Source organism: Scomber japonicus, chromosome 7, assembly GCF_027409825.1.
Source record: "Scomber japonicus isolate fScoJap1 chromosome 7, fScoJap1.pri, whole genome shotgun sequence".
NCBI lineage: Eukaryota > Metazoa > Chordata > Actinopteri > Scombriformes > Scombridae > Scomber > Scomber japonicus.
The window spans coordinates 27,958,223-27,985,908 of NC_070584.1; the positions used below are offsets into that span (position 1 = coordinate 27,958,223).

The 27,686-nt window shown below is 38.4% G+C and overlaps 1 protein-coding gene across 1 annotated transcript; it reads left to right on the forward strand.

The window, feature by feature from the left end:
• The first annotated feature begins 4,623 nt into the window (after positions 1 to 4,623).
• Positions 4,624 to 27,224, forward strand: pik3ca (phosphatidylinositol-4,5-bisphosphate 3-kinase, catalytic subunit alpha). The gene is made up of 26 exons (XM_053321744.1): positions 4,624 to 4,905; positions 5,281 to 5,357; positions 9,109 to 9,215; positions 9,465 to 9,633; positions 10,007 to 10,133; positions 10,483 to 10,692; positions 11,141 to 11,235; positions 11,433 to 11,588; positions 12,216 to 12,461; positions 13,002 to 13,087; positions 13,696 to 13,801; positions 15,864 to 16,016; positions 16,165 to 16,299; positions 19,130 to 19,254; positions 20,328 to 20,409; positions 20,781 to 20,945; positions 21,372 to 21,475; positions 21,649 to 21,820; positions 22,403 to 22,509; positions 22,634 to 22,755; positions 23,411 to 23,489; positions 23,658 to 23,828; positions 24,141 to 24,258; positions 25,347 to 25,498; positions 26,052 to 26,214; positions 26,933 to 27,224. Exons 3-26 carry the CDS (start codon positions 9,160 to 9,162, stop codon positions 27,038 to 27,040), a joined length of 3,207 nt encoding a protein of 1,068 aa, XP_053177719.1. The 5' UTR covers positions 4,624 to 4,905; positions 5,281 to 5,357; positions 9,109 to 9,159; the 3' UTR covers positions 27,041 to 27,224.
• The last annotated feature ends 462 nt before the right edge of the window (positions 27,225 to 27,686 follow it).

Consider the following 27,686-nt stretch of genomic DNA (forward strand, 5'->3'; position numbering starts at 1 on the left):
TACATCTATAGACGAGTGCAGAATGCAAACACTTCCACATGGGTTAATTGTATAGTGCAATAAAGCAGTTGACATCCAATCTTGCCCTGTGGCACCATGTACAAAAAATGCTGAGCATCTACAGTTGATTCTGCAGATGTCAAGAGGAAAAGATCTAAATGACTTTGAAAGAGGGTTCATCGTTGGTTCGTGGATGGTCACAATGTTTCAGTATAGGAAGAGTGACTAAAATTACATCTGCATTTAGAATTATTGGAAAGACATAGGGCTGGGCGATAAACCGAAAATGTATCGATACCGAAATTTACGACAATAACCGACGTCATTTTGCCACATTTTGCCCATGTCGGTATATTCGGCTTTTAACCTCTTAACGCACGCTGTCCCGTCTACGGGACGGGACGGATGTTTGGAGGTAGCCACACGTTCTTCTGAATGTTTTAAACGCCAACCCTTAAACATATATATTCATGCCGTACATTGTTGGAAAGCTTAGATTGCCTTGATTCATTCAAGACCACTCACGACTTATATGGTTGCTCACAGCCGTAATAGTATTAGCGATTAGCTCGGCTAGCCACTCAGCTAAGTGAGAAAAGCTATAATGCCTACATACCTTCAAAGTCTTCCCTTTATCCACAACGATCATCTTATGACTCAGGACTTTCTGTACAGCTCGCCAAGTATCCATTCTTGTGAAATATGAAATCCGTTTCCATAAAACCGAAATACTTTCCTCAATATGTCCATGTATTTAGTCCAACACGTAACGTAATAACACAAACAACAAACCATATCCGGTCCGGTTTACGTCATTTCCTGACCTGCACGTCCATCTCAGAGTACACGTGACTAGATGTTTACGACCGTGAGCCTCTCCTGCTTCGACACCACACACAAGCCAATCGGTGTTTAGGATTAGGTAGTACATGTCTCCAAAGCCAATGAGGACATGTGACCGATGACAACGTGGGTTTGATTGACTGCTGTTCCAGCCAATGGAAGTATTCGGTGAAATGAAGTTGATAACCTTTTAGCCAATAGTCAGAGGTTTCCAACGGTGTATGACACTAAGCTATCACTTTGGCTGTCCATAAACAAACTCCAAGCGTAACCGGCGTGCGCCCGGTGCGTAAAAGAGTTGAACCATATCATTACGCACTCGGCATTTTGGTACACGGTTGGTTCTTCTTCGACTTGACATATGACTTATAACAAAATAAACAGATAGATAGATAGATAGATAGATAGAGGACAGTTCAAACGTCGAAGGGGCAGCTGCAGCGCCGGCGGCGGAGGTACATCTGGTGGAGGAGGAGGAGGAGGAGGAAGAGCAGTAGCTTGTTCCCAAGAAAAACGCGTCTTCAATCGTGTGGCAACATTTTGGTTTCAAAAGGGAAAATACTGCTCAGAAAGATGTAAAATGTAACTTGTGCAAAAAGACTGTCGTCACCAGCCAGGGCAATACATCTAACCTTGGAGTGGAGCAATTATGCTGCCACAGCCCCATCTAGTGGCCAAACTTTTTTATAGCGCACGGGGTGGTGGTAGTCTGGTGGTAGTTATCGTCCATTTATCGTTATCGAGGTGAACTGCTCAATATACCGTGATATTGATTTTAGGCCATATCGCCCAGCCCTAGAAAGACATCAGTAAATAGAGTCGGAAATTGTGGTCCACATCACACATTCAATTACTGCGATGCTTGTGCATTAGTGTGATATATGAGGAAAAACAGAAGATCAACTCTCATTGAACCCTACAGTGAGGGGATCCGGTGCCTCTGTTATGCTGTGGGGGGGATTTTTCTGATATAGTTTGGGTCCACTTGTCCCCTTAGAGAGAAAGAGGCACTACAAATCAGTACAAAGTTGTTCTAATTGATCATCTTTATCTATATGATGAAACATTTCTATCCCAATGGGAATGGTCTCTTCCAGGATGACAATGCCCCCATCCAAAGGTCACGAGGGGTCACTGAAAGGTTTGATGAGTATGAAAACAATGTGAATCATGAGCTATGACCTTCACAGTCAACCGATCTCAACCCAATTGAACACTTATGTGAAATTTTGACCTGGCATGTTAGACAGTGTTTTCCACGACCATCATCAAAACGCCAAATGAGGGAATATCTTTTGGCAGAATGTTGTTAGTAGAGTTCAGAGGCTTGTTACATTAATCTAAAGGTGCATTGAAGCTGTTCTGGTGACCCAACACCTTATTAAGACACTGTTGGTTTTTCCTTTAATTTGTCACCTGTCTGTATATCCTATAGTCCATATAGTAAGTTATATACTATAGCTCTTCATTTGTGTGACTGAATTCATGATTTTTCATCATATATGTCTTACCTATAGTACCAAAATATATTTTAACAAATCATTTATGTTCTCTAATGAAGTCTAATGTATTGCAATGTATATATTGTACATCTTTGGTATGGCATTTAAGTTCTGTTTTTATCCGCTCCAGACAAGTAAACTCTGCTTTGAACAATAATGTGTGTCTGATATGTTTTTTCCCCAATTGCCAATCCTTAAAAAGGCATCTGTCTCTCAGTCAGTAAAAACTCAATATTTCAGAAATTTATCTGCTGGACAAAAGACCTCTCATATATTCCCCACTGAGCGAGGAAATTAAATCAATGAATCAATAAATATAAACTAAAAGTGCTTTGCTCTCAGCTATGTGTGACCCCATCATCACCTCCTGTCAGACTCTGAAAAGGCTCCTGCTCAACATCCTTGATGAGGCTATTTCAGAAATGGAAAACAGATTTTCCAAGAAGGATGTAACCTAATGTCAGATTTATCCAGTCCTGTACCCAAATCTAGTGCGTTTAGTCCACCTTGTAGCGCCCTCTGTATGTGCTTGCCGGCACTGCAGCAGACAATGTGAGAAATGAGATTGTTGTTGCAAAACCAATGTTGGTCAGGAAGTGCCCAAATGTGACATACCTGTCTGCTGTGTGTGTGTAAACACGTACACAGTTACAAGGAAGCGTTTTCCTGCGTTGCATAAATTCTATGTAATAGTTCTGGTAATTGGTGTGTCTCAAACATCATGTAACAAATCCTAACTGCCCTTCATCACACCATGTTGTATGAAAGATGATGATTGATGATCTTGGCCCATGAGAAATCCATATCAAATACCTCAGAAATCGATGACTTTGTTAGAATTTTTTCCAAGAGAAACAGGAGACGAGTGTTGTAGATAGATGGATATAGAGTATGTAGTTACACTGGAGTTTGAGTAAAGGTATTTTAGTTGTTTTCTCTTTTTTCTTTCTCTTTTCAGCTTGAGTTTGAATAAGACTTCCCTCTATTTCTGTAAATATTGGCTATGGTAAGAAGTCTATCCGTATTAGGTTTTAATTGTATTCGAGAACTAAGCGCATCCAACGAAAGAACTGTTCTGTATTTTAAAATGACAGAGGCTGAAATCTGAGTGAAAATGACAAGTGACTTTTTAATGACAGGGCTATTATGAGGCTCATGCAGTATATCTGGATCGTCTGGCCCACATAAATACATCTTTATCTGTTTCCTGATCTATTACCATGACTTTTCAGTGGATAATGTGACAATCTGGCTCACAATTGGCCTTTCTTATCTTTTTTCTTCTTCACACATCACATCACATTGTGGGCTCCTATGCAAAAACAAGTAGGTGTCACGCCCATAAGCAGGGGAAGAGCTAGGGGGTTAGGGTTTTAGGGGGCTTTTGTTTTCTCATAAGCTTTATTTCTTTCAATGTGTATTATTTTTTGGAAAATTGATGATAAGGACGAAACTAAATGACTACTACTTCTATTTATGTTTACAGTAGTCATTTCCTTCCCAGTTTCATATCACATTTATTATGATATGAAACACACATTTTTAAAAATGCGCAGTTCAAGACACTAATCTGTGAAAAAAGGGGAACTGACGATATAGACAGAAACAGTATCCTTGATACACAGCCTCTCTTAATGCTTTTAAATAATATTTTCACTATTTCATATTAATTAGATTTGGCAATAACCCAACCACACATATCACATTCACAAGCTTATGGTATATTTCTTAAGAAAAGCTCTGTCTAACACTGTTGTATGGAGCACCTGAAGTCCCAATGTTTGCAGTAATCATACAATGCAGTAAAATGAATGTACAAAAAGAATGGCACTGGCCCTGGGCCTAATAAGCACTGAAATATTTTTTTCTTTAAAAAAAAAATATTGCTAGACTAATTATTTGTGGACCATACTGTGGTCACAGTTAATTATGCCTACATATGGTCCCCTTTGAATATGAATAAATAGCCTATGGTTTGGTGCATAATTTAGTCTTGGTATTAATATATCACACCAATAAAACACACACACACACACACACACACACACAGCCCATTTTCACTCTCTCTCTCTCTCTCTCTCTCTGTCTCTCTCTCTCTCTCTTTCTGTGTGTGTGTGTGTGTGTGTGTGTGTGTGTGTGTAGGAAGGAGAAGGAGGGAGGGCCCCAGACAGACAGAAAGCGTGGCTACATTGTCGCAGCAGCAGCAGCAGAGACAACTTGCCCAGCCGACTAGTAGCTCAGCTGGCTCATAACATCCTCAGTTTGAGCCTCCTGCTGACAGACCTGGACATGCAGGTCTGTTTTCATTTTTAAAGCAGGAGAACAACTTACAATCCGCGGCAGAACAAGAGGGATCTATCACCGATGTGAAGTAACAGCTGGCACACAGACTGACAGGCGGCGGACACCAGCCTGCTCTGCCCGGCGAAGGGAGCCATCAGCCGGCCACAGGGAGCTGCAGGGGACGCCTACCTGGAACTGGAAGTCGAGCTCACTAGCATTATCCAGTGAGAGCCTTTAAAAAATATAACATTTTCCTGTGTTGACAACTGCTGAAAAGGTCAGATATGATGCCATATTATCCATATTTTAAGCAGATAAATGGGAATATATGTTTTCCACTAAAGGGGGATGACAGGCTCAGAATTAGCTGCAAGCTAACCTAAGATGAAAGGTAGCTACTGTGACATTAAACACCCTAAAATTGAAATGTGTTTATGCTGAGATTGAGCAGAAGTGGTTGTTATTTATATAAGTCATACCGGTGTTATATAGCATTAGTATTTTTTTTTAATAGCTATAATCTCTGAGCTGTCATTTAGCTCAAGTTAGCCTGCTGCTAGTCACTGTGAGTCAGTCTTAAGTGCTAGCTGCTACAGATGCAGACTGTATGCAATGTTATGTATTTGTGTTTTTCTCCTCTCACATATTTCAGTGACATGGTGAAGATGGATTGAAACATGAAGGGTGGAACTGTCCCATCATTAAAATAGGAGGGCTTGCTCTCTTGAGGTATGCTTCACAAATTCCTCTCCCTCCATCTGAATCACACATCCTCTTGTTTTATTTCACATCTTCTATTTTCCTGTTTGTCACTTGAAGCTTTATGTTATTTCCTTAGACAGAAAATGAAATCTTGGTTTCATATGTATGTATATATGATTTTTCCCCTGTTGTAACCACATTGTTGTGTAATGTGATACTACTCGGCCAAACCTCTTGTTAACCACAAACATATTAATAGAGACTGAGCATATGTTTGATCTTGTCAACCTGCCATTGCTGGCCCAACACACAACTATGCTGTGTTAGTTGTGCTTCAGTATTCAATAGCAAGCTTGTGTATAGGCTAGTGTTTCCCCACTCCCCACATCCTGTGTTGTGAGGAAGCTTCCTCTTTTGTCCTAAAGTGCTTAGCTGCATCCTGATCAGGGTCACAGATCGGACTGCTCAATATGTGTTATACGTTGTACCTTTTTTTGTGGTATGTATTCAGTCAGTGCTGCAGGTTGTTTTCTCTCTCTGAATGAACTTACCAGCTCCTGACATTTTTGTCTAAGTCATGTCCTTAAACCTTAACTGGGTGGGCGATCTTTGAATATAGGATTTCGGATGAGAGTTGTTGCACTAACTTTCTCAGCCATATGCTTAAACTTTAACCCTCACATGCTTTTCATATACTGACTCATAATTAGTCTCTACACCAATTCATATTCATAAACGTAACATATAATCTAATGGAAAAAAGTTTATGGATTTACAGTCACCATTTTATGATGCAGTGGAACATTTTTTATTATATGATGACTACAACATGTTTTAATGCTCTTTAAAAAAATAAAAAATAAACATAGATCAAACTTGTATATTTGCATCAATAAAAATGTGTATAAGTGGCACAAAAACTTTTTAAAAAGATGCATTTATTTCCATTTTTGTGTACTGTGACTCAGTAAGGGTTAACAGGGTTCAATCCTTGAATACAGGATTTCACTCTCTTGATCTTTTTGGTACTGCTGGCAGTTCATTTAGCCAGCCGTCAGGGTTGTGGTGACAATGAGCATAGTAGCTCAGATCTTGTCGTTCTCCATAGCAGCATCTTCCACATAGAGGACTCTCCTTCTCTGCAGCAGCTACGAACCTGATAATGAGGTTCATTTTAGAGGACTTGTCATAACCTTTAAATTGACTTTCTCACCGGATGACTGTGTTAGTCTCTTCGGTAGCTTGTCACTGTATTTGTGGCCATTTTTCCTCTGTGGCTTTTCCTCCTGGCTCTGGCACAGGAAGGTTTTTTTTTTTTTATTCCCGCCTGCAAAGCTCGATTGGCTCGTTTGTTTTTCCAACTGGGGTAACAGCCATCACTGAGGGAGTACAACAGTAGACCCATTTTGAATTGGGTGTTCAGACTGACTAAAGTGCTCCAAAAGCCAGTGAGGAGGTTTGAACCCAGTGCCCTGTGGTGTCTGTCCAAGTCAGTCAAATCCCACAAAACATGACTAAAACATGGCTGGTGCAGGAGGGAGTGCCTTGTCCACCCAAAGTGAACCTGCAACTCTGGCAGCAATGTTTTTGGGAGTCTGAGTTCCTGGTAGTTAAAGCCTAGAGACATGAAACTAATGCTCATATTGTAATATGAGATGACATATCATGTGGGACTTCTATTATTGTATTGATAAATCCTAAATGTTGTCCTCATGTAACACAATGATCATAACGTCCATGAGTGCTACTGTACAGCTTAGTGAAATGATCTGTGAATTACTACTTTAACCTTTAACCAGAGACATAATCCAACACCTTTTAAATTAAACAAATTAGATTAGTATTATCGTTATACTGCACTTTAGATGTTTAAATAGTCCAGACATTAATATTCAGGCCTGACTGATACTGGGCTTTTGGAGCCGATGCCGATACCGTTATTAGGAAGCAAAAATCGATATCTTCTAAATTCTGATATTGATATGTCAGCCAATAATTTTATATATAAAGAATACATACATAAACCTACATTTTTTTTGACAGTAAACTTTATTGTATAAAATGACATTGCTGCACTGAAATGGTAAACTACACTGGGAATTTAATAATTATAAATAACTATAACTAACTAAACTAATTATAACTAACTATATAACCAAAAAAATGTACATATATTTAACTTGAATTAAGAAAAAGGATGCTCCCTATATGCGCTGATACTGATATATCTGTGAAAGGCCAATATCGGCTGATTATATACAAAAACATACTTTTGTTAGTGCAGTGATTCCTCCAATGTGGTTATTAATCACCTGTGATAAAGATATGTAATGGATATTGATATATTACAGCTTAACAATAAACTTTTGTATAAAATGACATCAGTGCTCTGAAACAGTAACAATTTAATAATTATAATTAGCAGAGATGCACTACAGTAAAATAAAATAAATATAACCAAACATTCCTTATTATGAATCAAAGATTGATATTGGCTCAATAAATAAGGATAATAATCATACTCGGTCTTCTCCTCATCGTGACTGCGTTACTGAGAATTTGTTTGGCTGAAGTTTAAATTAAGCCATAATGTTATAAGCCTCCTATCAGCCCACACAAACTTTCCCATCACAGTGTCACAATCTGCAGCTGAGTCACTGTTTTGTTTTTGTGTTTATGTGTGTGACCTGGGCAGTCTGTCTTAAATAGCTGTGTCACTGAAGTCTCCCAAGATACCGTTTGGTTTTGTTGTTGTTGTTTTTCCCCCCTCCTGTTCACGATGAAATAAGGTTGAATGAGATAATGTTGATTGCTCACTTTTCTTGGCTAATTTTTGTGGGAAAATAAATACTGTATATCATGAAAAGTCACTGGAGGTTTAATCAGTCCAGTGCTGTCAGTATTTTGGACAGTGTTGTAAAACTTATTTTTGTGGCCAATTGGAATAACGTCTAGGATGAATAATGCCCAGGGTTCAATTCTTACTTCTTCTTTCATGTTTCCTTGAAGCATTACCCCTGTAAATGATCTTATAAAAGGCAGAATGCAAAGAAAAGTTCTTAAAAAATAAAACAAATCTATATATTTTTTGTTTTGTTAAGAGTGTATAACTCAATATCAGGCCATACATAAAATGCTGCCTATATAACTGCTATAATGCCTAATATAAAAAAAAATATTGTTGCATTTCAGACTAAATATGTGCTGATACCGATATATCTGTGATAGGCCGATCTGATTCAACTCAATATAAATGTTAAATTACTGTTAAAAGTTTTATATTTCATTAAATGTAATTGACATAAAGTAGGCATATCTGTTTCAGACCTCAATTTATGCACAAACTCTTCAATCAATGTCCATGTTGATGTCACCACATTTGTCATGCTAAAAAAATATATAAATACAAACAATAGATTTCAAACATATGTATATTTTTTTAAGTAAAGTCACCTAATGGAGTTAGTAAAATCACAAAGCACATTGACAGTAGTCCAGTTGGGAACAATGGGGTCGTTTGTCACATGCCTTTGAAGAATGTGTGTCAGTCGGTCAGTGAGGGACATTTACTCTCCGAGGCTGCACCGGCTCCATAATCTGCCAAAATATTAAATCTCTCCTTTGATTAAAGTACTATACAAAGTACATCCGTAGTCGGATGAAAAGTCAGGACCTGAGGTTTTTGTACATATTCATGTAGTTACACACAGATAATTTAGTATGTGCTTTACACTGTGAGGGGGTCAGATTGTGCTTGAAATGTGTTGTTATCTTTCAGGTGGTGCTCTGCAACTGATCTGTGTGACTGAGCTGGGGGACATAGAGGAAGATGCCTCCCAGGCCGTCCTCAGGGGAGCTATGGGGCATCCACTTGATGCCACCCAGGTAAGATATACTAAATTCTGTTTAGGTATAAATGCATTTTCTATTATTGTGTGTACACATGCACTTGATTAGAGTAGTTAATGCACCCTAAAACTGTGTATTTATTATATTTAGTCATTATTTTTCTTATTTATTTATTTCCTTTTTAAATGTAAGCAAATTCTTCACAGTGAAAAATGCTCAAAGAAGCCTCAGTAAAGGGTTAAGTTTGTCATCAGCGTTGTATAAACATACTGAGTGTATCTGCAGGATCCTGGTGGACTGCCTGCTGCCCAATGGGATGATTCTGACCCTGGAGTGTCTCCGCGAGGCCACGCTCATCACCATCAAACATGAGCTGTTCAAGGAGGCCAGAAAATATCCCCTCCATCATCTCCTACAGGAGGAGACTTCCTACATCTTTGTCAGTGTTACGCAGGTAGGACCACTTTGTATGAGTAAACATAATGGAAATCTGTTATTAAAAGATTTATGAAATGACCCCGGACCAGCTGTAAGATGTAAGGAGAATAAAAATTTGGCTGAAATTGCCATGGCTACTGTAGCCACTAATAAAAAGTAATAAGATTGGAGGGCTCACAAAGATAAGCGGTCCATATCTCGCTCGTCCTTCTACAAAGCTTAATACGTCTCAACTTTAGAGGCTTTTCTGAACATACTTTTCCAACACATCCACTCTACACCTGCGTGAAGATTGTCAGCGCTCACAATGTTTCAGCAGTGTTTTTTTTTGGCGAAAAACAAAAGTGTAATGGTTTGTAACACAGACTGTTGTTTTTTCCTGCCTGCAGGAAGCAGAGCGGGAGGAGTTCTACGATGAAACCCGGAGGTTGTGTGACCTCAGACTTTTCCAGCCCTTCCTCAAAGTCATTGAACCAGTTGGCAACAGAGAGGAAAAGATCCTTAACAGAGAGATTGGTGAGAGATTGTTTTTTGTTGTGGAGTCTTCTGGTTACTTCGTCTTTCCTCATTTTAACATTATTGCATCTGTTTGTTCAAAAAGGAGTGTCACTTTGTTCGTAGCTTGTGATAAATTCAAAATAGATTTTCCTGCTCAAGTTGGCTTGAGAAAAGCAAATTAATCAGTTATTTTGTAAGAGGTGGAGTGTTGAATTGTTGAAGTTTCTAAAAAACTACATGCTATGTTTTTCATGAAAAAGAAAAGACAAAAGTTGGCAAAGTTACTGTATTAGAGGGTCAGACTTAATTGTATTGCATCTCTTAATGGATTAATCCAACCCTATTTCTTTGCTCTGTATTGTGTCAGGTTTTGCCATTGGTATGCCAGTGTGTGAGTTTGACCTGGTGAAGGACCCGGAGGTTCAGGATTTCAGGAGAAACATCCTGAATGTCTGTAAAGACTCTGTGGAGCTGAGAGATGCCAGTGGGCCCCACAGCAGAGCCCTGTATGTTTACCCACCCAATATTGAATCCACACAGGAACTACCCAAACACATCTACAGCAAACTGGACAAAGGTAGGCAACAGATTTAGTCTAATCCTTTTTCAGTGTGGCATCTAATGAGTAGCACAGAGTGTTTCTTGGGGCCTCTTCTGAATAAAATCGGTTAGTCTACCAAGCCTGGGATTCTTATTACTATTATTTTCAAAAAATGAAACACAAATAAAGCACTTAAACACACGAGTAGGACACCATGGAGAAAGCAATAAACATTTTAGCCCATTATCAATACCAGCCTTTACAATTGATCCAAACAAAACTAATGAGTCAGGAAATCAATGAATTGATTAATGTGGTACTAAAACAATACATAGAAAATAAGTAAAATACTCAATACAGTAACATCAGAATATAATTGAGGGTGGGCTTTTGTTTCTGGGTTGCTGCTCTAGTTAAATGTGATTTATTGATTCTTTCTTTCCCAGCATACATGTGAATCTCTTTGTCTTTCTATTTTTCATAGGTCAGATTATTGTTGTGATTTGGGTGATTGTTTCTCCAAACAACGACAAACAGAAGTATACATTGAAGATCAACCACGACTGTGTGCCTGAACAGGTAGGGGGGGGGGGTATCTACCAAAATAAAAAGATGATGAATCATTCACGAGAGTTTTCCTTTAAAATACCTTAATGTGTTCATTCTAGCTGAAGAAACTGAAGGGATTGTATACGTTTTATAGACTAAAAGCATATCTACTGAGTAAACAAAAAAAAATAAAAGCTTTACTGTCTGCTTGTTTCTTTGTCCTAAAGGTGATTGCAGAGGCCATTCGTAAGAAGACACGCAGCATGCTGCTGTCCCCCGAGCAGCTAAAGATGTGCGTTCAGGAGTACCAGGGTAAATACATCCTCAAAGTTTGTGGCTGTGATGAATACCTTCTGGAGAAATACCCCATCAGCCAATATAAGGTAAGCAACATGCAGACATACATCAATTAAGAGCATCCCCAATTTAGTAAATAATAATAAGTGAAATTTAGAGCTTCAGTGATTTCACACAATTTTGCAACATTGCTGAAAGGATATATTTTGAGCAGATCTGCTGGATCAGGCTCAGGTTTGATGCCTGACTTTTAATAAATTAATATCAGGCTGTAGCTGAAGCCTGATCCGTTTCAGATCCTTTATTTATTGTAACCTTTGTGTGCATGAAAAGAGACTAATGTCCTCTCTTTCCATTGTAGCAGTCTCCTAATAGCCCTGCACCTATGTGATGTGCGTATAATTACACCCCGTCTTTATGTGAACCTCTGTGGACATGTCAGAACAACATTGCTTTTCATTAAAACACTGGAGCCATTTGCTCATGCACAGCGTCCAGCGTATGGAGACATTCCTCCTGAGCCAGATCAAAGCAGACGATGCAGAGTGTCACTCTTTCCCCTGCAGTCACTCGTCAGCTGCTGGAAAACGACCAGCTGACATCATTGGTTACACTTACACACAATGTAACTCTATCAAGACCTGTGTAGACTTTCGTTTCTCACTGTTCTTCTCTGTGTCATTCTCTCTCTCTCTATGTCTTTCTCCTTCTAGTATATCCGTAGTTGCATCATGCTGGGCAGGCTGCCTAACCTGATGCTGATGGCTAAGGACAGCCTGTACACACAGTTGCCTACAGATAACTTCGTCATGCCGTCATACTCTCGCCGCATCTCCACGGCTGCGTCCTATATGAACGGCGAAGCATCTGCCAAGTCGCTGTGGACCATCAATGGGACTCTGCGAATACGAATCCTCTGTGCCACCTATGTTAACGTCAATATACGGGATATAGATAAGGTGGGGATGGATGCTAAGTCTAATTTACCAACAGAAACTTGACTCCAGTATAACCCTATATGCTCCCACTTCAGTAAACACTATGCTGAATGGTAGGAGAAGTGTGTTTTTGTAGTAAAAACATTATGAATGGAATTTATTGTATTCTCCGCTGATTCATGAATACAAAAACACTTCTTACATCAACACACCAGATGTAATAATGATTATTTTTGGAGCTGTTTCCGCTGTTTTTTTTTGTTGTTTTTTTTGAGTCGTGCAGTGTCTCATCAGCTAACCCCCTCACTTCCTGTGGAAACATGCAGTCATTGTTCAGCTCTCATGTGAATAGAGACCTTTTACCAAGTGAAAGTAGCTCATTTTATGTTGCTGTTTTGAGTTATTTGTTTTGAATGTAACTAACGTATTACAAAACCGCCAGACAACATGAGACATTGACCATTTAGCATGAAAACTGTTGTACTTCTTAGAAAAAATAAAATTGTTATTATTGCTATTATTGTTTTATTGTTAAATGTGTCCTCTCTTGTCTACATGTAGATTTACGTGAGGACAGGTATTTACCATGGAGGAGAACAGATGTGTGACAATGTGAACACACAGAGAGTACCCTGCTCCAACCCCAGGTAACTGACCAACCTACAGTATCACTCACATGTTCACTCACCACAGTGGCCCTTAAATACAGTACATAACATTTAAATCAGTTGTGGCATCTTATAATAGAAAATATCTGCTACCTTTACTCACTTTCACTTTACTTTCCTGAAATAGCCCTCTAGACAGTCTGTGCCTCTAATTTACTTTAAGTAGTCTTCGGCGGCCGGGTAAGTTAACAGTTTAGTGCTGTCTAGTAACACTAAACTGCTGTATTGTGTTACTGTTAAAAGCATTGGGCCACTTTTAATACCCCTGGAGAGGTTAAAGGAATACTCTCTATTAAAACAATTTTGGCATTGAGGCATGTATTTCTAAATGTTCCTCTGAAAGTGTTTCTTTGTGAAAGTAGAGGCTCAGCTGTGTTATAGCAATGTTAGATTTCTGAGCACTTTATTTTCTATCAAGGGGCAATGGAAGCACTTTAGTGTGCCTCTGAGAATTCATCTTTTTAGCTCCTCTGTTTGGTGATAGTAGCTTGACCTTTAAGCCCATACTGTATATGAGATTGTCTCCATTTTTTTAAAATTAAAGCCCTTGTCTCATAAATCACCTCTCCTATGCTATTTATCTACAGGTGGAATGAGTGGCTGACCTATGACATGTACATCCCAGACATCCCCCGAGCTGCCAGACTTTGCCTCTCCATCTGCTCAGTCAAGGGCAGGAAGGGAGCAAAGGAGGTAAGAGAGAAAACAGTGTAGGAAAGCAAAGTTGCTCCACAGTGCAACTTAAGAGTTCATAGCTTCATTTTCAAACAGGTTGTAGTTTGGCAGGAACTGGATATGCAAAAACAGGAAGTGCCCCACTGAGCTATATTGAAGCCATTGTTCCATGTTTTGGGGGGAAAAAACATGAAAAAGTAAAATGCCTTTGCTCACAGTTTCACCTACACAAACAAATAAAAATGCTATGTGGTAGCCAAGAGAAACTAATAATAGATCAAATAGCGATGGAGATATTTAGAGGTTTTATTCCCCACAGATAGGCAGACAATACTAGAGTTGTCACAGCCTAAAGATAGCAAACAGCAGATGACCTTTATGTGTCTAAACCCTAGCATGCTCACACATCCTGGAGAAACTTATACGTATAGGTATCATGTGGGTGGACTGTGTGTGTGTGTATGTATGTGTGTTTGCATGTGCCGGTATTGGTACATGAGCCCTGCTCTATGTGTCAGTCTGTCGGAGTTTATGTGTCCAAGGTGAATGGGAGCTGTGGTATCATCCTGGTTTCTGTTTAATTACTAATCAGTCATGGGTACTGTGGTGGCAGACAGCCTCAACAGAAACACAATCGGCAGAAGGAACTTTTCCATTCACGCAAGACAGAACCGAGGATGTCTCTTGTTGTGCAGCAGCCCATTGATAACATGTTGTGGAGAGAATTCAATGATCTTTCTCAAATTCATGAAAATATATAAACTCAAGAATTATTTGACACTCTGATAATGTGAAGTCTTCATTTGAGCTATATAATTAATTGTTAACACTTCAAATAATACAATTTAAAAGATTAAGTTAATTAAATCCAATTTATAGTTAAAAGAATGACTGTCTATGCAGCTTTGTATCTGCACCGGGATTGAAACTTGTTAAAGACACCCGTGCTGATTGATTTTTCTTCCATCTCTCTCTCTCTCGTGGAGAAGCTGGAAGGTTAGTAGGTGTGTGTGTGTGTCTGTGTCAAAGTGTGTGTGTGTGCGCACTCAGTATATCAATGAATGCCAGACATGGATATTGTAACAGACACCCGGGGCGAGTCCTGTCCCCTGCTGTGCCATGCCAGGTTGAAGTCAGGTTAGCGGATGCTCTTTCATGCCCCACCTGAATTAAAGATACACCAGCCTTTTGTTCCAGCACTTAGCTATAAATAGTTGCATTTTGACTGGCTGTCTGGATGTAATTCTGTCTGCCTCACCGTGTTGCCCATTGTCACTTGGTTCCATCGCTGCCCCTTAGTGAAAACTCACCCTGAAGATTAAGATGTTATCTAAAACATTTTCATAGTCTTTGTGAAGGCGTACATGGTAGCTTTTTGTTGGTAAAAGATTTTTTGATAACCTTTTATATCTAGAGATGAGTCTATAGTACATATTCACAAGCCATGGCTAATGTATTCAACATTTAGAGCTATCAGTACTCAAGATATCATTTTACTACTGCCTTTCATGATAAAAGGCAAATGCTCAAAGAGAGGTCAATACTACATGATAAGCTACTCCAATGAGAACCTCAGCAAACATCATGTTGTTATATCATAAATCTCCATAAGATGGGCAGTCACTTTCAGAGCTTGACTTATTGAGACTTTCAGGATGAGTATGCTTGGGGATGACATTGTAGTAATAAAGCGCACCAATCTTAAACTTTGTTAAGGCCTTTTTAAAACCAATTTAGATTAACTAGAACTTTTTTAAAGTTATTGAAAACATCACAACCCAATAAAAACAGTTTATTACCATTTAAAAAATCTTCTGAATCCCAATGAAACTCATTTCTGTAGGATATTAACAGTCTGCAAAAAAACCACAGAAGGAAAATTAACTATCAAGGAGGTCTGAGTTGGTACTTTTAATGGTAAAAGTGTCCTTGATCCAGAGTAATTAAACATATCTGCTTGTGTTTATGTTTTGTTTTCCATGTAATTCTCACATTATGTTCAAACTAATGACATTGGCAGTCATAGGCTGTCTCTGTCTCTGTGTCTCACTCTTTTTTTTCTGCCCTTCTCTCTGTTTAGGAGCACTGTCCTCTGGCCTGGGGTAATATCAACTTGTTTGACTACACTCACACTCTAGTGGCTAACAAGATGGCTCTGAACCTCTGGCCTGTTCCTCATGGCCTTGAAGACCTCCTCAACCCCATAGGAGTCACAGGCTCCAACCCCAATAAGGTACTCCTATTGTTCACATGCTTTTTTCCTCAGTTGTAATCAGATACTACATATCTCATTTGGGCACAGGAAACTTACTCACCTACTCTTTTAACAGATAACACTGATGTACACATGTAACCACATCCTATGACTGTCTGTTAAACAGGAAACGCCATGTCTCGAGCTGGAATTTGACCATTTCAGCAGTTCAGTCAAATACCCAGAAATGAATGCTGTAGAGGATCATGCAAACTGGACCATCTCGAGAGAGCTGGGCTTCAACTACAACCTCTCTGGACAGGTAACTGCTACTAACCAGTGGGTGGGTCAGGTGCAGAAACACAGCAGTGGGGTCATGATTTATGGTGTGAGAAGGGTGTGAAATTTTAAAGATTCATATTGTTTTGTCCTGGTGAGTTAGTTTTGTGTTTGACCTGATTCTATGAAGGCAGATACACATAGGAAACACTACTACTGTATGTGCATCTTTATCATATGTCAATGATTATCTGAAAATTAATGTACTTAACTGGATTAATCTATCAAGTGACAGTATATAATAGAGATGAGGTAAGTTATTAATGGAGGGGTTTATATTTCACCTCTCATTCGCCCCCTTTGTGGCCACAGACATGTTGACATTGATTTATGAAGCCCTGATGCAAGGTGTGGTTACCATTACACATAATGAGACTTTCTGCTTAATTAGTTGTGATGGTTATTTGTAAATAATGTGAATAGATATCTGGGTGTAATATTAGATATGTAAGATGTGTTTGATTACAGTTAGTTGTTATATGGTGTTTTGGGCTATATTACATGACAGTGTTCAAAGATGTCCATATAAGAAAACATAATTAACTTTAAATAAGTTTAAATAATACAAGTGTTAATATTGTCAACATCAACCATTAAGAGTAGGAAATAGAGTATCTCATGCCACTTGAGATAGGCAAATTTACAAAATATTGTATAAAATAAAATTTGCTGTATCACATGAGATACCAATCAAACATAAAATTTGCCACCATTAATAACATGTAGACTCAATACTTTCTATTTATTGACAATACTTCCTTTTTTGTGTTGGCACATTTTTCATATGTGTCTGCCGTGCTTTATTACAGGACTACCAGTTTAAGATTACAGATTTTGGACTTTGGCTGTGTGCTCATTAGTCGCGAGTAGATGTCAATTCTGTAGCCATTCCCAGTATTTATTTAAGGGATTCTGACATTTTATTCATGTAATTTTGATATCACTAGATGTAGGTCAGTAAGTGAATTAATTAATGTAGTTATTTGCTAACCCTTCAACAAAATCTAGAAATAGTTTGGGTGGGTCAGTTGCTCTACTTTTTTGTATCATCCGGTAGTGTGAATGTAAATTACTGTGCTCAGTTATTCATGACGGTGATGCTGTTATCAGATCTGTAGATGATATGAGGCGTGATGACTGCTCTGATGTGATAATGTGGTTGGAGTTACTGTGCCATGTGAGAGGATGCGAACAGCATGAGACGACGTGTTAAGTTATTCATGATGTGTGTGTCAAATGTGAGAAATGCTAATGATAACATCAACTGGCCTGATCCTGAACAGAAAAGAAGTCACCTTTGTCTGTATTAAATATCTAAATTAACATTACATGTATAAAGTTACATTAGGCAAGGGACAAAGCAGGTGTGGAGCTTGTGAGGAAAAGCTCAGGTTAAAGATAGAGGATATTGTCATAGTTGTTAAAAGCCGTATCAACATTTCTGGTGAGCTTGATTTAGCGCTTTGCATCATGATTTCTAAGCTATACAGATAAAAACCTCAATGACCTCTACTTGGATTATATATAAATAATCTCCTGACCAGATTAATTGAATAAATTAAATCATAGTGAAGGAGTCCGGATTCTGTATATTATAACATAATGTGACATAGACATTTGATAAGTTTGGATGTGGTATGTTTTCACTGGTCCACCAGATACTGTGTTACACTCTGTGCTAGACCACACAGTATTGATTTATTGATGATCATAGTGTTATGTGGCGGACTAAGTGATTCCTTTATCTGTAACTTGAGTTGTTGAAGAAGCTCCCCGAACAATAATGGGTCTTAAAGGTAAAGTCAGTAATTCTAATCCAGGGTCAAATTCAGTGAATACTTCTTCCACTAGCTGTCTGTTTCTATGTGTGCGTTGTTCTGTAAATGGGCATATGAATACAGTGGCTCTTGCCAATCAGCAGCAGGAGGTGTTTGTGCTCGTGCACAGGACGGGGAATTCAACAGAGCAGCTGTCTGTATAAGGACATGACAGTCTCCCGTCTCCAGCACCCGTTGAATGGTGTGGGGGAGGGCTGGCAACCATAAGAGAGAGAGGAGCCTTGGCCAATTTAAAGTGTTTTCTCACGGTGTAGATACGCTTCCATTTTTATTAAATTTGTAATCCACACTGAATCTGTGACTCCTGGAGACCCCTCGCATTTTCTTACACTCCCAAGTCTGTTTTCTGTCTCATTTAATGAAGCGTAATCTGAGTGGGCAGCAGATTAAATCATATAAACATCCAGCACTATATGTCTTGAATTTATGAACAATATCAATGAATGAATCAATACAAACACTGTCGAGTTCTTCCCGTGGAGCCAACATGCAAACTATTTTGGTTCACTAAATTTCTGCCGTCAGTCCGCCTGGTGAAGGCAGTTTGTCCTCTCAGCTCTCCAGAAGCTGCAGCTGACAGACGCTTTTTTTGTTACAGCGATTGAAAACAGAGGAAATAAACTGATTCTCTTTAACTGTGCAAAATGTATTAAAAATGATCATGACCTCTAAGCCAAAATACATGGTTATTATGGTTTTTAGTGGATCTTATCAACTTTCTTTTTGCACACTCATCAAGTAACATACTGTAAAACCAGAGAACAAAATAATAGTTATTAGTATTACTTTATTAGCCATACATTTTAACTGTGAAATTAAAGAAAAATATACTTCACAGTGAGTAACGTGTATTTCATCCCAGTAAATGTTGGCCCCCGTATAATAATTTGAGATAATGTGATGCTAACCAAGATGTTTAGTAGTAATGTGTAGTAATGCAGAGTTTTTAAGTATTTTCTGTCTGTTGTGTTGCAGAGTAATCGTGTGGCCAGAGATCACGCCCTGACAGAGAGCGACACTGAGCAGCTGAAACAGCTCAGTAACAGAGACCCTCTTTCAGAAATCACTGAGCAGGAGAAAGATTTCCTCTGGAGGCAAAGGTAACCTCAATTACTACTGTATGTAGAGGTTTCACATGTCAGACTCATATGTAGATGTAAGTTTGTATGTGTGTCTGTATGACAGTATGATTAGCCTCCATCCAGATGTGATACATGCTTATTCTAATTAGGGCTCTGCAATATGATGATATGATAAAAACATCTATTGTTTCATATGTTGCTCTATCGTTCATTTTCTACTGATGCAGATCACATTCTTTACGGCTGTATTTTTTCATCATTTGGAGTCGATCCGTCTTTTGTGTGGGTTACATTGTTAAATTACTTTTCTTGGCTTTTCACTCGCAAAGTTTTTATCGCACTTAAAGTAACGTAACACGTTTAATTGTCATCAACTCTCCATCACTGTCTGTATCTCCCCACCTGTGCTGAGGAAGAGCACAGAGGACTAGAAAAGCAGCCAGACTGCAAATATAAGTGACAGCAAAACAACAGACTTTCTTTTTTTTTCTTTTTCTATTTCTGTTATTAACCAAATGTATGTGTACTCGTCTAATTTTAGCTCAGTGTGAGTATGTACAGTGCTTTGTCGTCTTTTATAGTCACACTACTGTCCTCTGCTCTGCGGTTCACTGCAGATGGGGCTGAGCCCTCTGTGTGTGTGTGCTGCACAGGCAGAAGAGAAAGTGAACTCACATCCGCAACTATTTATTCAATGAATTAAAATGTGCTACAGTATATCAGGATACATATCGTTATTGGGTTATAAAAATACCTATATATCACCCAGCCCCAATTTTAATTGGTGAATGATGTAAAAAAAAACTTCTTTTTTTTAGCTTGCATTATCCTGTGAACACACAAAATTTGGCATGCTTAATACATTACATGTAAATACTGTACATCTGGTAATGTGGTTTTGTTTAAATAGGCAGTAGATCTATATTTACTGAACAAAAAAACAAAATGAACACTTCTGATTAGTTATCCTCTCTCTCTCTCTCTCTCTCTCTCTCTCTCTCTCTCTCTCTCTCTCTCTCTCTCGCTCTCTCACTCTCTCGCTCTCTCTTTCTCTCTTTCTCTTTCTCTTTCTCTCTCTCTTCCTCTGCCAGGCACTACTGCATGAACATCCCAGAGATCCTTCCCAAGATCCTTCTGGCTGTCAAATGGAACTCCAGAGATGAAGTAGCACAGGTAATCCCTGCTACTGTAATAATATCTGTTCATCTTGTCAGTCTTTCATAAGAGAAAAGGAACCAACTGTGAAAATGTTGTACCACATTTTTGTGTTTTTTCTTAGCTTATAATTACCAAAATGCTAAATCTGCTGAAGGTACACTTGTCATTTTATTTGCAAATATCTGTTTTATCTTGACCACTCATGTCAACCTTTTTTTCGATTTGGATGTATACTTTTTTCTGAATGTCTGTACCTGTTGTACATACGCTGCATTTTGTACAGACTAGGAGTTTGTTTATTTTGAAGGGTTTTTTGCATATTTGTCAACTATTAATGACAGTACAGGCAGTATTAACTCACATTTCTTGGTTTGTGTGTTTCCCAGATGTATTGCCTTTTAAAGGAATGGCCGTCCATTCGTCCCGAGCAGGCCATGGAGCTGTTGGACTGTAACTATCCAGACCCCATGGTCAGACACTTTGCTGTACGCTGCCTTGACAAATACCTGACCGATGACAAACTGTCACAGTACCTCATCCAGCTTGTACAGGTGGGTCCAATCATAGGTCAGGACTATTGAGTAAAAGGAATCATTGACAAAAGAAAAGCATAAAAAAGGAAGACATTTAAGAACTAAAGTACACTTAGTAAAATGGATTTTGGAGTGTCTTTATCAAGTATTCTCGGCTTCAGTCTTATTTCTGATGGAAAGCTCATGATAAATTGGTTCAGAATGGGCTTGTGAGTTTGTGTTTTCTGTGTTTTTGTTGCAATTTTTTATTGTTGGCGGTGTGAATAGTTTTGAAGTATTTCACATTTTCATGTTTTTTTTTCTTCTTTGTCACGCCCCTGGTGTGTAAAAGCCTTTAGGTTTAATATGGTGTTTGTGTGCACAGACTCCCAAAGTGGCTAGACATAATAGACTTTTTGCAAATCTGTTTTTAATCTTCTCCTCCGGTCTCGCCTACTGTTCCAGGTGTTAAAATATGAGCAGTATCTTGACAGTCCCCTGGCCCGATTTCTTCTTAAAAAGGCCCTGACTAATCAAAAGATAGGACATTTCTTCTTCTGGCATCTCAAGTGAGTCACAGTTTGTATGTTTATGTGCCTTCAATTCTCTGCCTTCCTACAAAGCTAAACTCAGTAAATCCTCCATACTGTGTTGTGCTTGTTAAAAGCCTCTCTGCTTCTTGTTCTTTTTCTAACACCTCTCTCTCTCTCTCTCTCTCTCGACTCTCTTTCTTTCTCAAAAGGTCAGAAATGCACAATAAGACAGTGAGCCAGAGGTTTGGGTTGCTGTTAGAGGCTTACTGCAGGGCTTGCGGCATGTACCTCAAACACCTGAGCAGACAGGTAGAAGCCATGGAGAAACTCATTAACCTCACTGACATACTCAAACAGGAGAAGAAGGATGAAACGCAGAAGGTAAGGAAGGTGGCAAATCTCCGAAAGCAGAGATTCAGCAGAGTCCTGTAGTTTTGTACCTGTCCACCTAGCTGTGTTATTTTTTTAGAATTAATTTATAATGTTGACATATAATACAAAATAAGCAGCAAATGATCCAGCAAGAAATATGCATGCAAATAAAATAAGCTGATTTAGTTTGTTTATCAAATATATGTCCTTCTTTTGGTCTTAATCAATCACTGCTGTGGCTTCTCCATTTAATCGACTCTGACATAAAGGTCAATTTACTCTTTTAACTGACACCAAGCACACAGAATTTAATTATGACCTATTATTATCCAAAAACCGGCCTGTTGAACATCCAGATTTCATGTGGGACCTGTGATGTGATGCTTATTCTTAAAATAGAAAAAACATGCCTGTCCATTTTGATTACTACTCATCGCTTAGAATAGAATAGAATAGAAAGCCTTTATTGTCATTGTACAAGAATATGCAAAGAGATTTGGAGTGCTAAGCATAATTCACATTTTAAAATATGTTAAAATCACACAAATTCAGTCGGTTTTAGAGGATTTCTTTGTGTTTATGTCTGTGGAGGTCCAGATGCGGTTTCTTGTGGACCAGATGAAAAGACCAGACTACATGGATGCACTGCAGAACTTCACCTCTCCTCTCAACCCTGCACACCAACTGGGAAACCTGAGGTTAGAAGCGTGTGTGTGTGTGTGTGTGTGTGTGTGGGTGTATGTGTTAGTGTGTGAGAAGTGGTGTGTGTATGTGTAAATAAAAAAAGAGGTTAATTAATCATTTGATACGATTCGTACGCAGGTTAGATGAATGCAGGATCATGTCATCAGCCAAGAGGCCGTTGTGGCTAAACTGGGAGAATCCTGACATCATGTCCGAGCTGCTCTTTCAAAACAATGAGATCATCTTCAAAAATGGAGATGGTAACATAGACACACACACACACATATACACAGAAATACACACACACAGCCAGCCACTGCTACGCTCACTGCAAACTGAAACCATGTGTCCTTTTAAACAGATCTGCTTCAAACTTCTCGCGAATGTCAAGTCTGAAACAATATGTGCTAGAATAGATGAGGCATCGTATAGCACATGACTGTCAAATAAACTGTGATAATTTAGTTTAGTGATGAGCCTGAACACTAAACATTGTGGAAAACTTCAATCTCAAAATCAGTGGTATTGTTTGTGATCTTGTGTCTTAAAATAAATCTACATGTCTCATAATTCTCGTTGCTTCCTGCTACAAAACAATGGGCAACAACACACACATAACAACAGATTGGAAGATTTTTATTTGCCTCTCATACTCCTACCACAATATGCCATTGTAAAGACTCAGGAAATTTTAAGTCTGTTTTACAGGGAAGAACATTTCACTCTTTCTGACTTGTGCTTTAAAGCAGTAAACCACATTTCATAACAATTTCTAAACAGTGACACGAGATATAAACTACTGTATCTTGGCTGCAGGTCTTCTCCTGTAATCACACCTGCTCTTCTTTATGTTGCTTTTGTGTATAATCTGTGATGTTATTTGTAATTGTCTTCCTTGTTGTGTCTGTGTTGTAGACTTGCGGCAGGATATGCTGACTCTGCAGATAATTAAAATCATGGAGAACATTTGGCAGAATCAGGGACTGGATTTAAGGTATTACACTCTCCCTCTGTCCCTTTGCCTCAATCTGTACTTCATTATCTCTCTATAACTTTTTCTTCTATTCTCTCGCTCTCTCCCTACGACAGAGTTTGTGGGGCTAATCTTTTGTGGGGACTATCTGATTTTTGTTCATCTGTGTGTGTGTGTCTCTCTCTCCAGGATGTTGCCCTATGGCTGTCTGTCATTAGGAGACTGCGTGGGTCTTATTGAGGTGGTTCGCAGCTCACACACAATCATGCAGATTCAGTGTAAAGGCGGCTTGAAGGGAGCCCTGCAGTTCAACTCCAACACTCTGCATCAGTGGCTCAAGGACAAAAACAAGGGCGAAACGTAAGTTCTTTTCCCCTGACAGTATTTTTTACAGCTTCTCCGCATCATTAGACTGTAGAGCTACTACTGTCCATTAGAGTACTGTCCATTAGAGTACTGTGTCTGCTGGGCTCAAAAAGAAATGTCTCAAAGGGGGATTTAGTCATTTAAGAGTTCCAGTCCATTTAGTTCAGCCTATAATAAGTTTATATTTCTCATATGTGTCATTTATGTCATTTGGAAGTACAATTACTACTACTTTATTTTCAATTTTTAATTAAAAATACAGAATTGATGCTGTCATAGCTTACTATGATTTCTGTGTTTGTGCAGGTATGATATGGCTGTGGATCTGTTTACGAGGTCCTGCGCTGGCTACTGTGTAGCTACATTTATTCTCGGGATAGGCGACAGGCACAACAGCAACATTATGGTCAAAGATGACGGACAGGTAATCATACAGCATACATACAAATACAAATACATACACAGCACACAACAGCATGGTTTAGGATGGATAGGTTTCACACATACACAGATATTTTCTGGATATAATGAACATTTGGGTCAGTGGTTAAGGGTTGGTAATCTGAACAACTCAAAAATTGTCTTAAAAGCAGTTTTATGTAATTTGAAATGAAATTTGCACCCTTTTGTAATCACAAAAGAATGATAAATATTACATATTTTGTCCACCTACAGTGTATTTAAGTGGACTTATACAAAAGTTACTTCATTTTTTAGAAATGTAAATGGTTCCTGATTTACATGATTCCTCAGACTTAATATTTAGAACAGTTGAATTCCATTAATTTTATTTAATATTAAAAGTTATAATGTAAGATCATGCACAACTAGTTGATATGCAATATGAACACACCATAACAAAACATAACATAACATCCTTGTGTTATTAAGCTGCTCCATATAAATGTTGCCCATTTACACCTATAATCTGTTTGTGGGTGTTAATTAACCCTTTATTCATGAGTCATTTGACAAACATGCATTCTGTCTTTGTTTTCTTTGTCTGATCGGTTTCTTTGATAGCTATTATTTTTATAAGTATGGTGAACTACTCATTATACTGTAACTGCTGATTCAGCCCTCAATACTTAAGAGCTGAGAGGAAAAATGTTAGTGGTGTTACAGTTCACAATGGCAGCTGTTATATAGTGTAGAGGAGAAGCAAAGCACCCTAAAACAAAATAAAATAAAAAACAGAATTAGTATAAAATGTAAAATCACTGATTATAAAACATATGCTCTAAGACTTTCAGGAGGAAAAACTTGATCTTATATGCTTTGATTTGATCATTTGTAATGTAAAACCTAACATTATTCTGGATTTGTTTATTGGCCAGTGCTTTATTTGATCGAATGAATACGTTTTTAGCCAATACTGTGTAATTTTAGATACTGCATTCATCTTTGTAATAAGATTGGTATCATTGCCTTGTGCTTTCATGAGGTTAAACAGTATATAGTGTTACTGAACTTTGTCTTCCTGTATCTGTCTGTTTTTGTTCTCTCCTCCAGTTGTTTCATATAGATTTTGGCCATTTCCTGGATCATAAGAAGAAGAAATTTGGCTACAAGAGAGAGCGAGTGCCCTTTGTTTTGACGCAAGACTTCCTCATCGTCATCAGCAAAGGTTCCCAGGAATGTGCAAAGACCAAAGAGTTTGAGAGGTACTGTAGCATGTTACTTCTCCTTTCCTCTCAGCTGTTAGGCCTGCTTGTCTTTTAACTGGGTTTTAAATGGATGACACAATGAACTGGAGAGCACGTACCAAAAGCAGAACTGCTAAACTTAACATGCAACTTTGAGCTCTTCTCAGACGTCAGGAGATAAAAACTGCTGCTGTAATACATAAAAAAAAAAAAAGAATTGACCAACACCCTTCCTGTCTGGCAAGCAGGTTTGTAGCATCTTTTACCAAATTTGCAACATGCAAGTTGCACGTTGCATCATGTCCTGTCTTGTCTATTTTGACTTATACGTGAGCCTGTGAAAACCTCAATTGTGAAACAGCTCACTAGTGTCACTATTTGTAGGCGCCATCACGGTCCCCTCAGCCTTCTTAAAAAAGGCGTCAGACCTGAAAGGAAACAAAGGTGCTCATCTGGTTTTGGGTGGGTGCTGCAGCTGTTGCTATGGCGTCCCTGCACTTCAGCCACCTAAGGAAATTGTACAATAATACTCTCTTTTTTTCTCACATTCTTCTTTTCCATCTCCCTCCAGGTTTCAGGAGATGTGTTATAAAGCCTACCTGGCTATTCGGCAGCATGCTAACCTGTTCATCAACCTGTTCTCCATGATGCTGGGCTCCGGCATGCCTGAGCTGCAGTCATTTGATGACATTGCCTACATTAGGAAGACATTGGCTCTGGAAAAATCTGAACAGGTATGAGTCAATGACGTGTTTTTTGTGTCCATGTGGTTTAGTCAAATTTAAAAGGTTTAAAATGTGAAATTAAACGTATATGAATAACTTGCACACATTATTTTTTGTGGACCCAGCATAACATTTCTGCTTTTAATTAATTTTGGGAGAATATATTAGAGGATTATGGCAAAAATGTCTAGGTAGTGTAACCATGAAAACTCATATAAAAATAAAGGTAGTCCAATTGTTCTAATTACATTTAATTTCAAGTAATTATTTCTATAAGTCCACTTAAATACACTGTAGGTGGATAAAATATTTAATATTTATAATTCTTTTGTGGTTACACCATTTGACATTTTCAGGAGCATTTTCAGTCTTAAATGTCATTTCAAATGACATAAAACATACAAAAACGATGCTGCTTTTAAAACTATTTTTTAAGATATTTTTGAATTACAGTACTCATGTTGCCAGCCCTTATTTGTCACTGACCAGTATATACGGTCATTTTTCTTTGAGGCTTATTTTAAATAGTCTCAATTATAGTATAATCCTTTATTAGTCCAACAATGGGGAAATTCGCATTTTACAGCGGCAAGTGGACAGTATGAATACAAATAGAAGAGCAGCAATAAGAAAAAGAATAAGAACAATTATAATAAAGGTGATATAATAAAATAATCCTGATATTATTTACATTATTTACAAGAGTAATATTGGTATTGTGTTGTAGGAGGCGCTGGACTACTTTATGAAGCAGATGAACGATGCTCACCATGGAGGATGGACCACCAAGATGGACTGGATTTTCCACACAATCAGACAGCATGCACTAAACTAATCTGCACACAAGCAAAAAAAAAAAAAAAAACGCCAGTCCCACCACCATGGAGTATTTACTTCTGTCAGCCAGCATTCATCCATCACAGAAGTTTCAGTTTTGCAAAGCAGACTCCAGAAACTGCTCAGCGATGATGGAAGTTTTGGAGCTTGATATTTTTTTAATCACACCAGTACAACTTCTTTCTTTTTTTTTTCTTTTTTTTAAACGAGGTTCCTGTTTTACCTGCATTCTCTTGCCATGTTCACCTCTTTCTTTTGGTGTGGTCTATGATGGCGCTCACCACACTACCCTCTGCTTGTTCTGGGTCTACAAGAGAGTGTCCTCCTCATGTCCTTGAAGATGTGCGCTACTTGGCTGATGTTTGTAGTTCTGACTACTATGCTTCCTCTGCCATATTCTTTACATACATAAAAGAAGAAAAACAAAAAAATTTCACCCTATACAAATCCACAAACTGGATAAAAGGTGTAAAGGAAATGTATCGGCCAAGCTATAAATGTAGCCACTGAGTCCGACCCGCTGCTGTATTAGTGCTGCACTGTGGCTCCGTCCAAGAGAGGAGATGCTGGGGAAACTTTTTTTTTTTTTCTTTTTAAATCTTATCAGTGCTGAGAAGACAGACAGAAGTGATCTTGTTGTATAG

Coding starts and splice junctions, on each gene's coding strand:
- pik3ca (XM_053321744.1), top strand. CDS start 9,160: ATGCCTCCCAGGCCGTCCTCAGGGGAGCTATGGGGCATCCACTTGATG. Junction 12,462..13,001: donor ATATACGGGATATAGATAAG/GTGGGGATGGAT, acceptor GTCTACATGTAG/ATTTACGTGAGGACAGGTAT. Junction 23,829..24,140: donor GACAAAAACAAGGGCGAAAC/GTAAGTTCTTTT, acceptor GTGTTTGTGCAG/GTATGATATGGCTGTGGATC.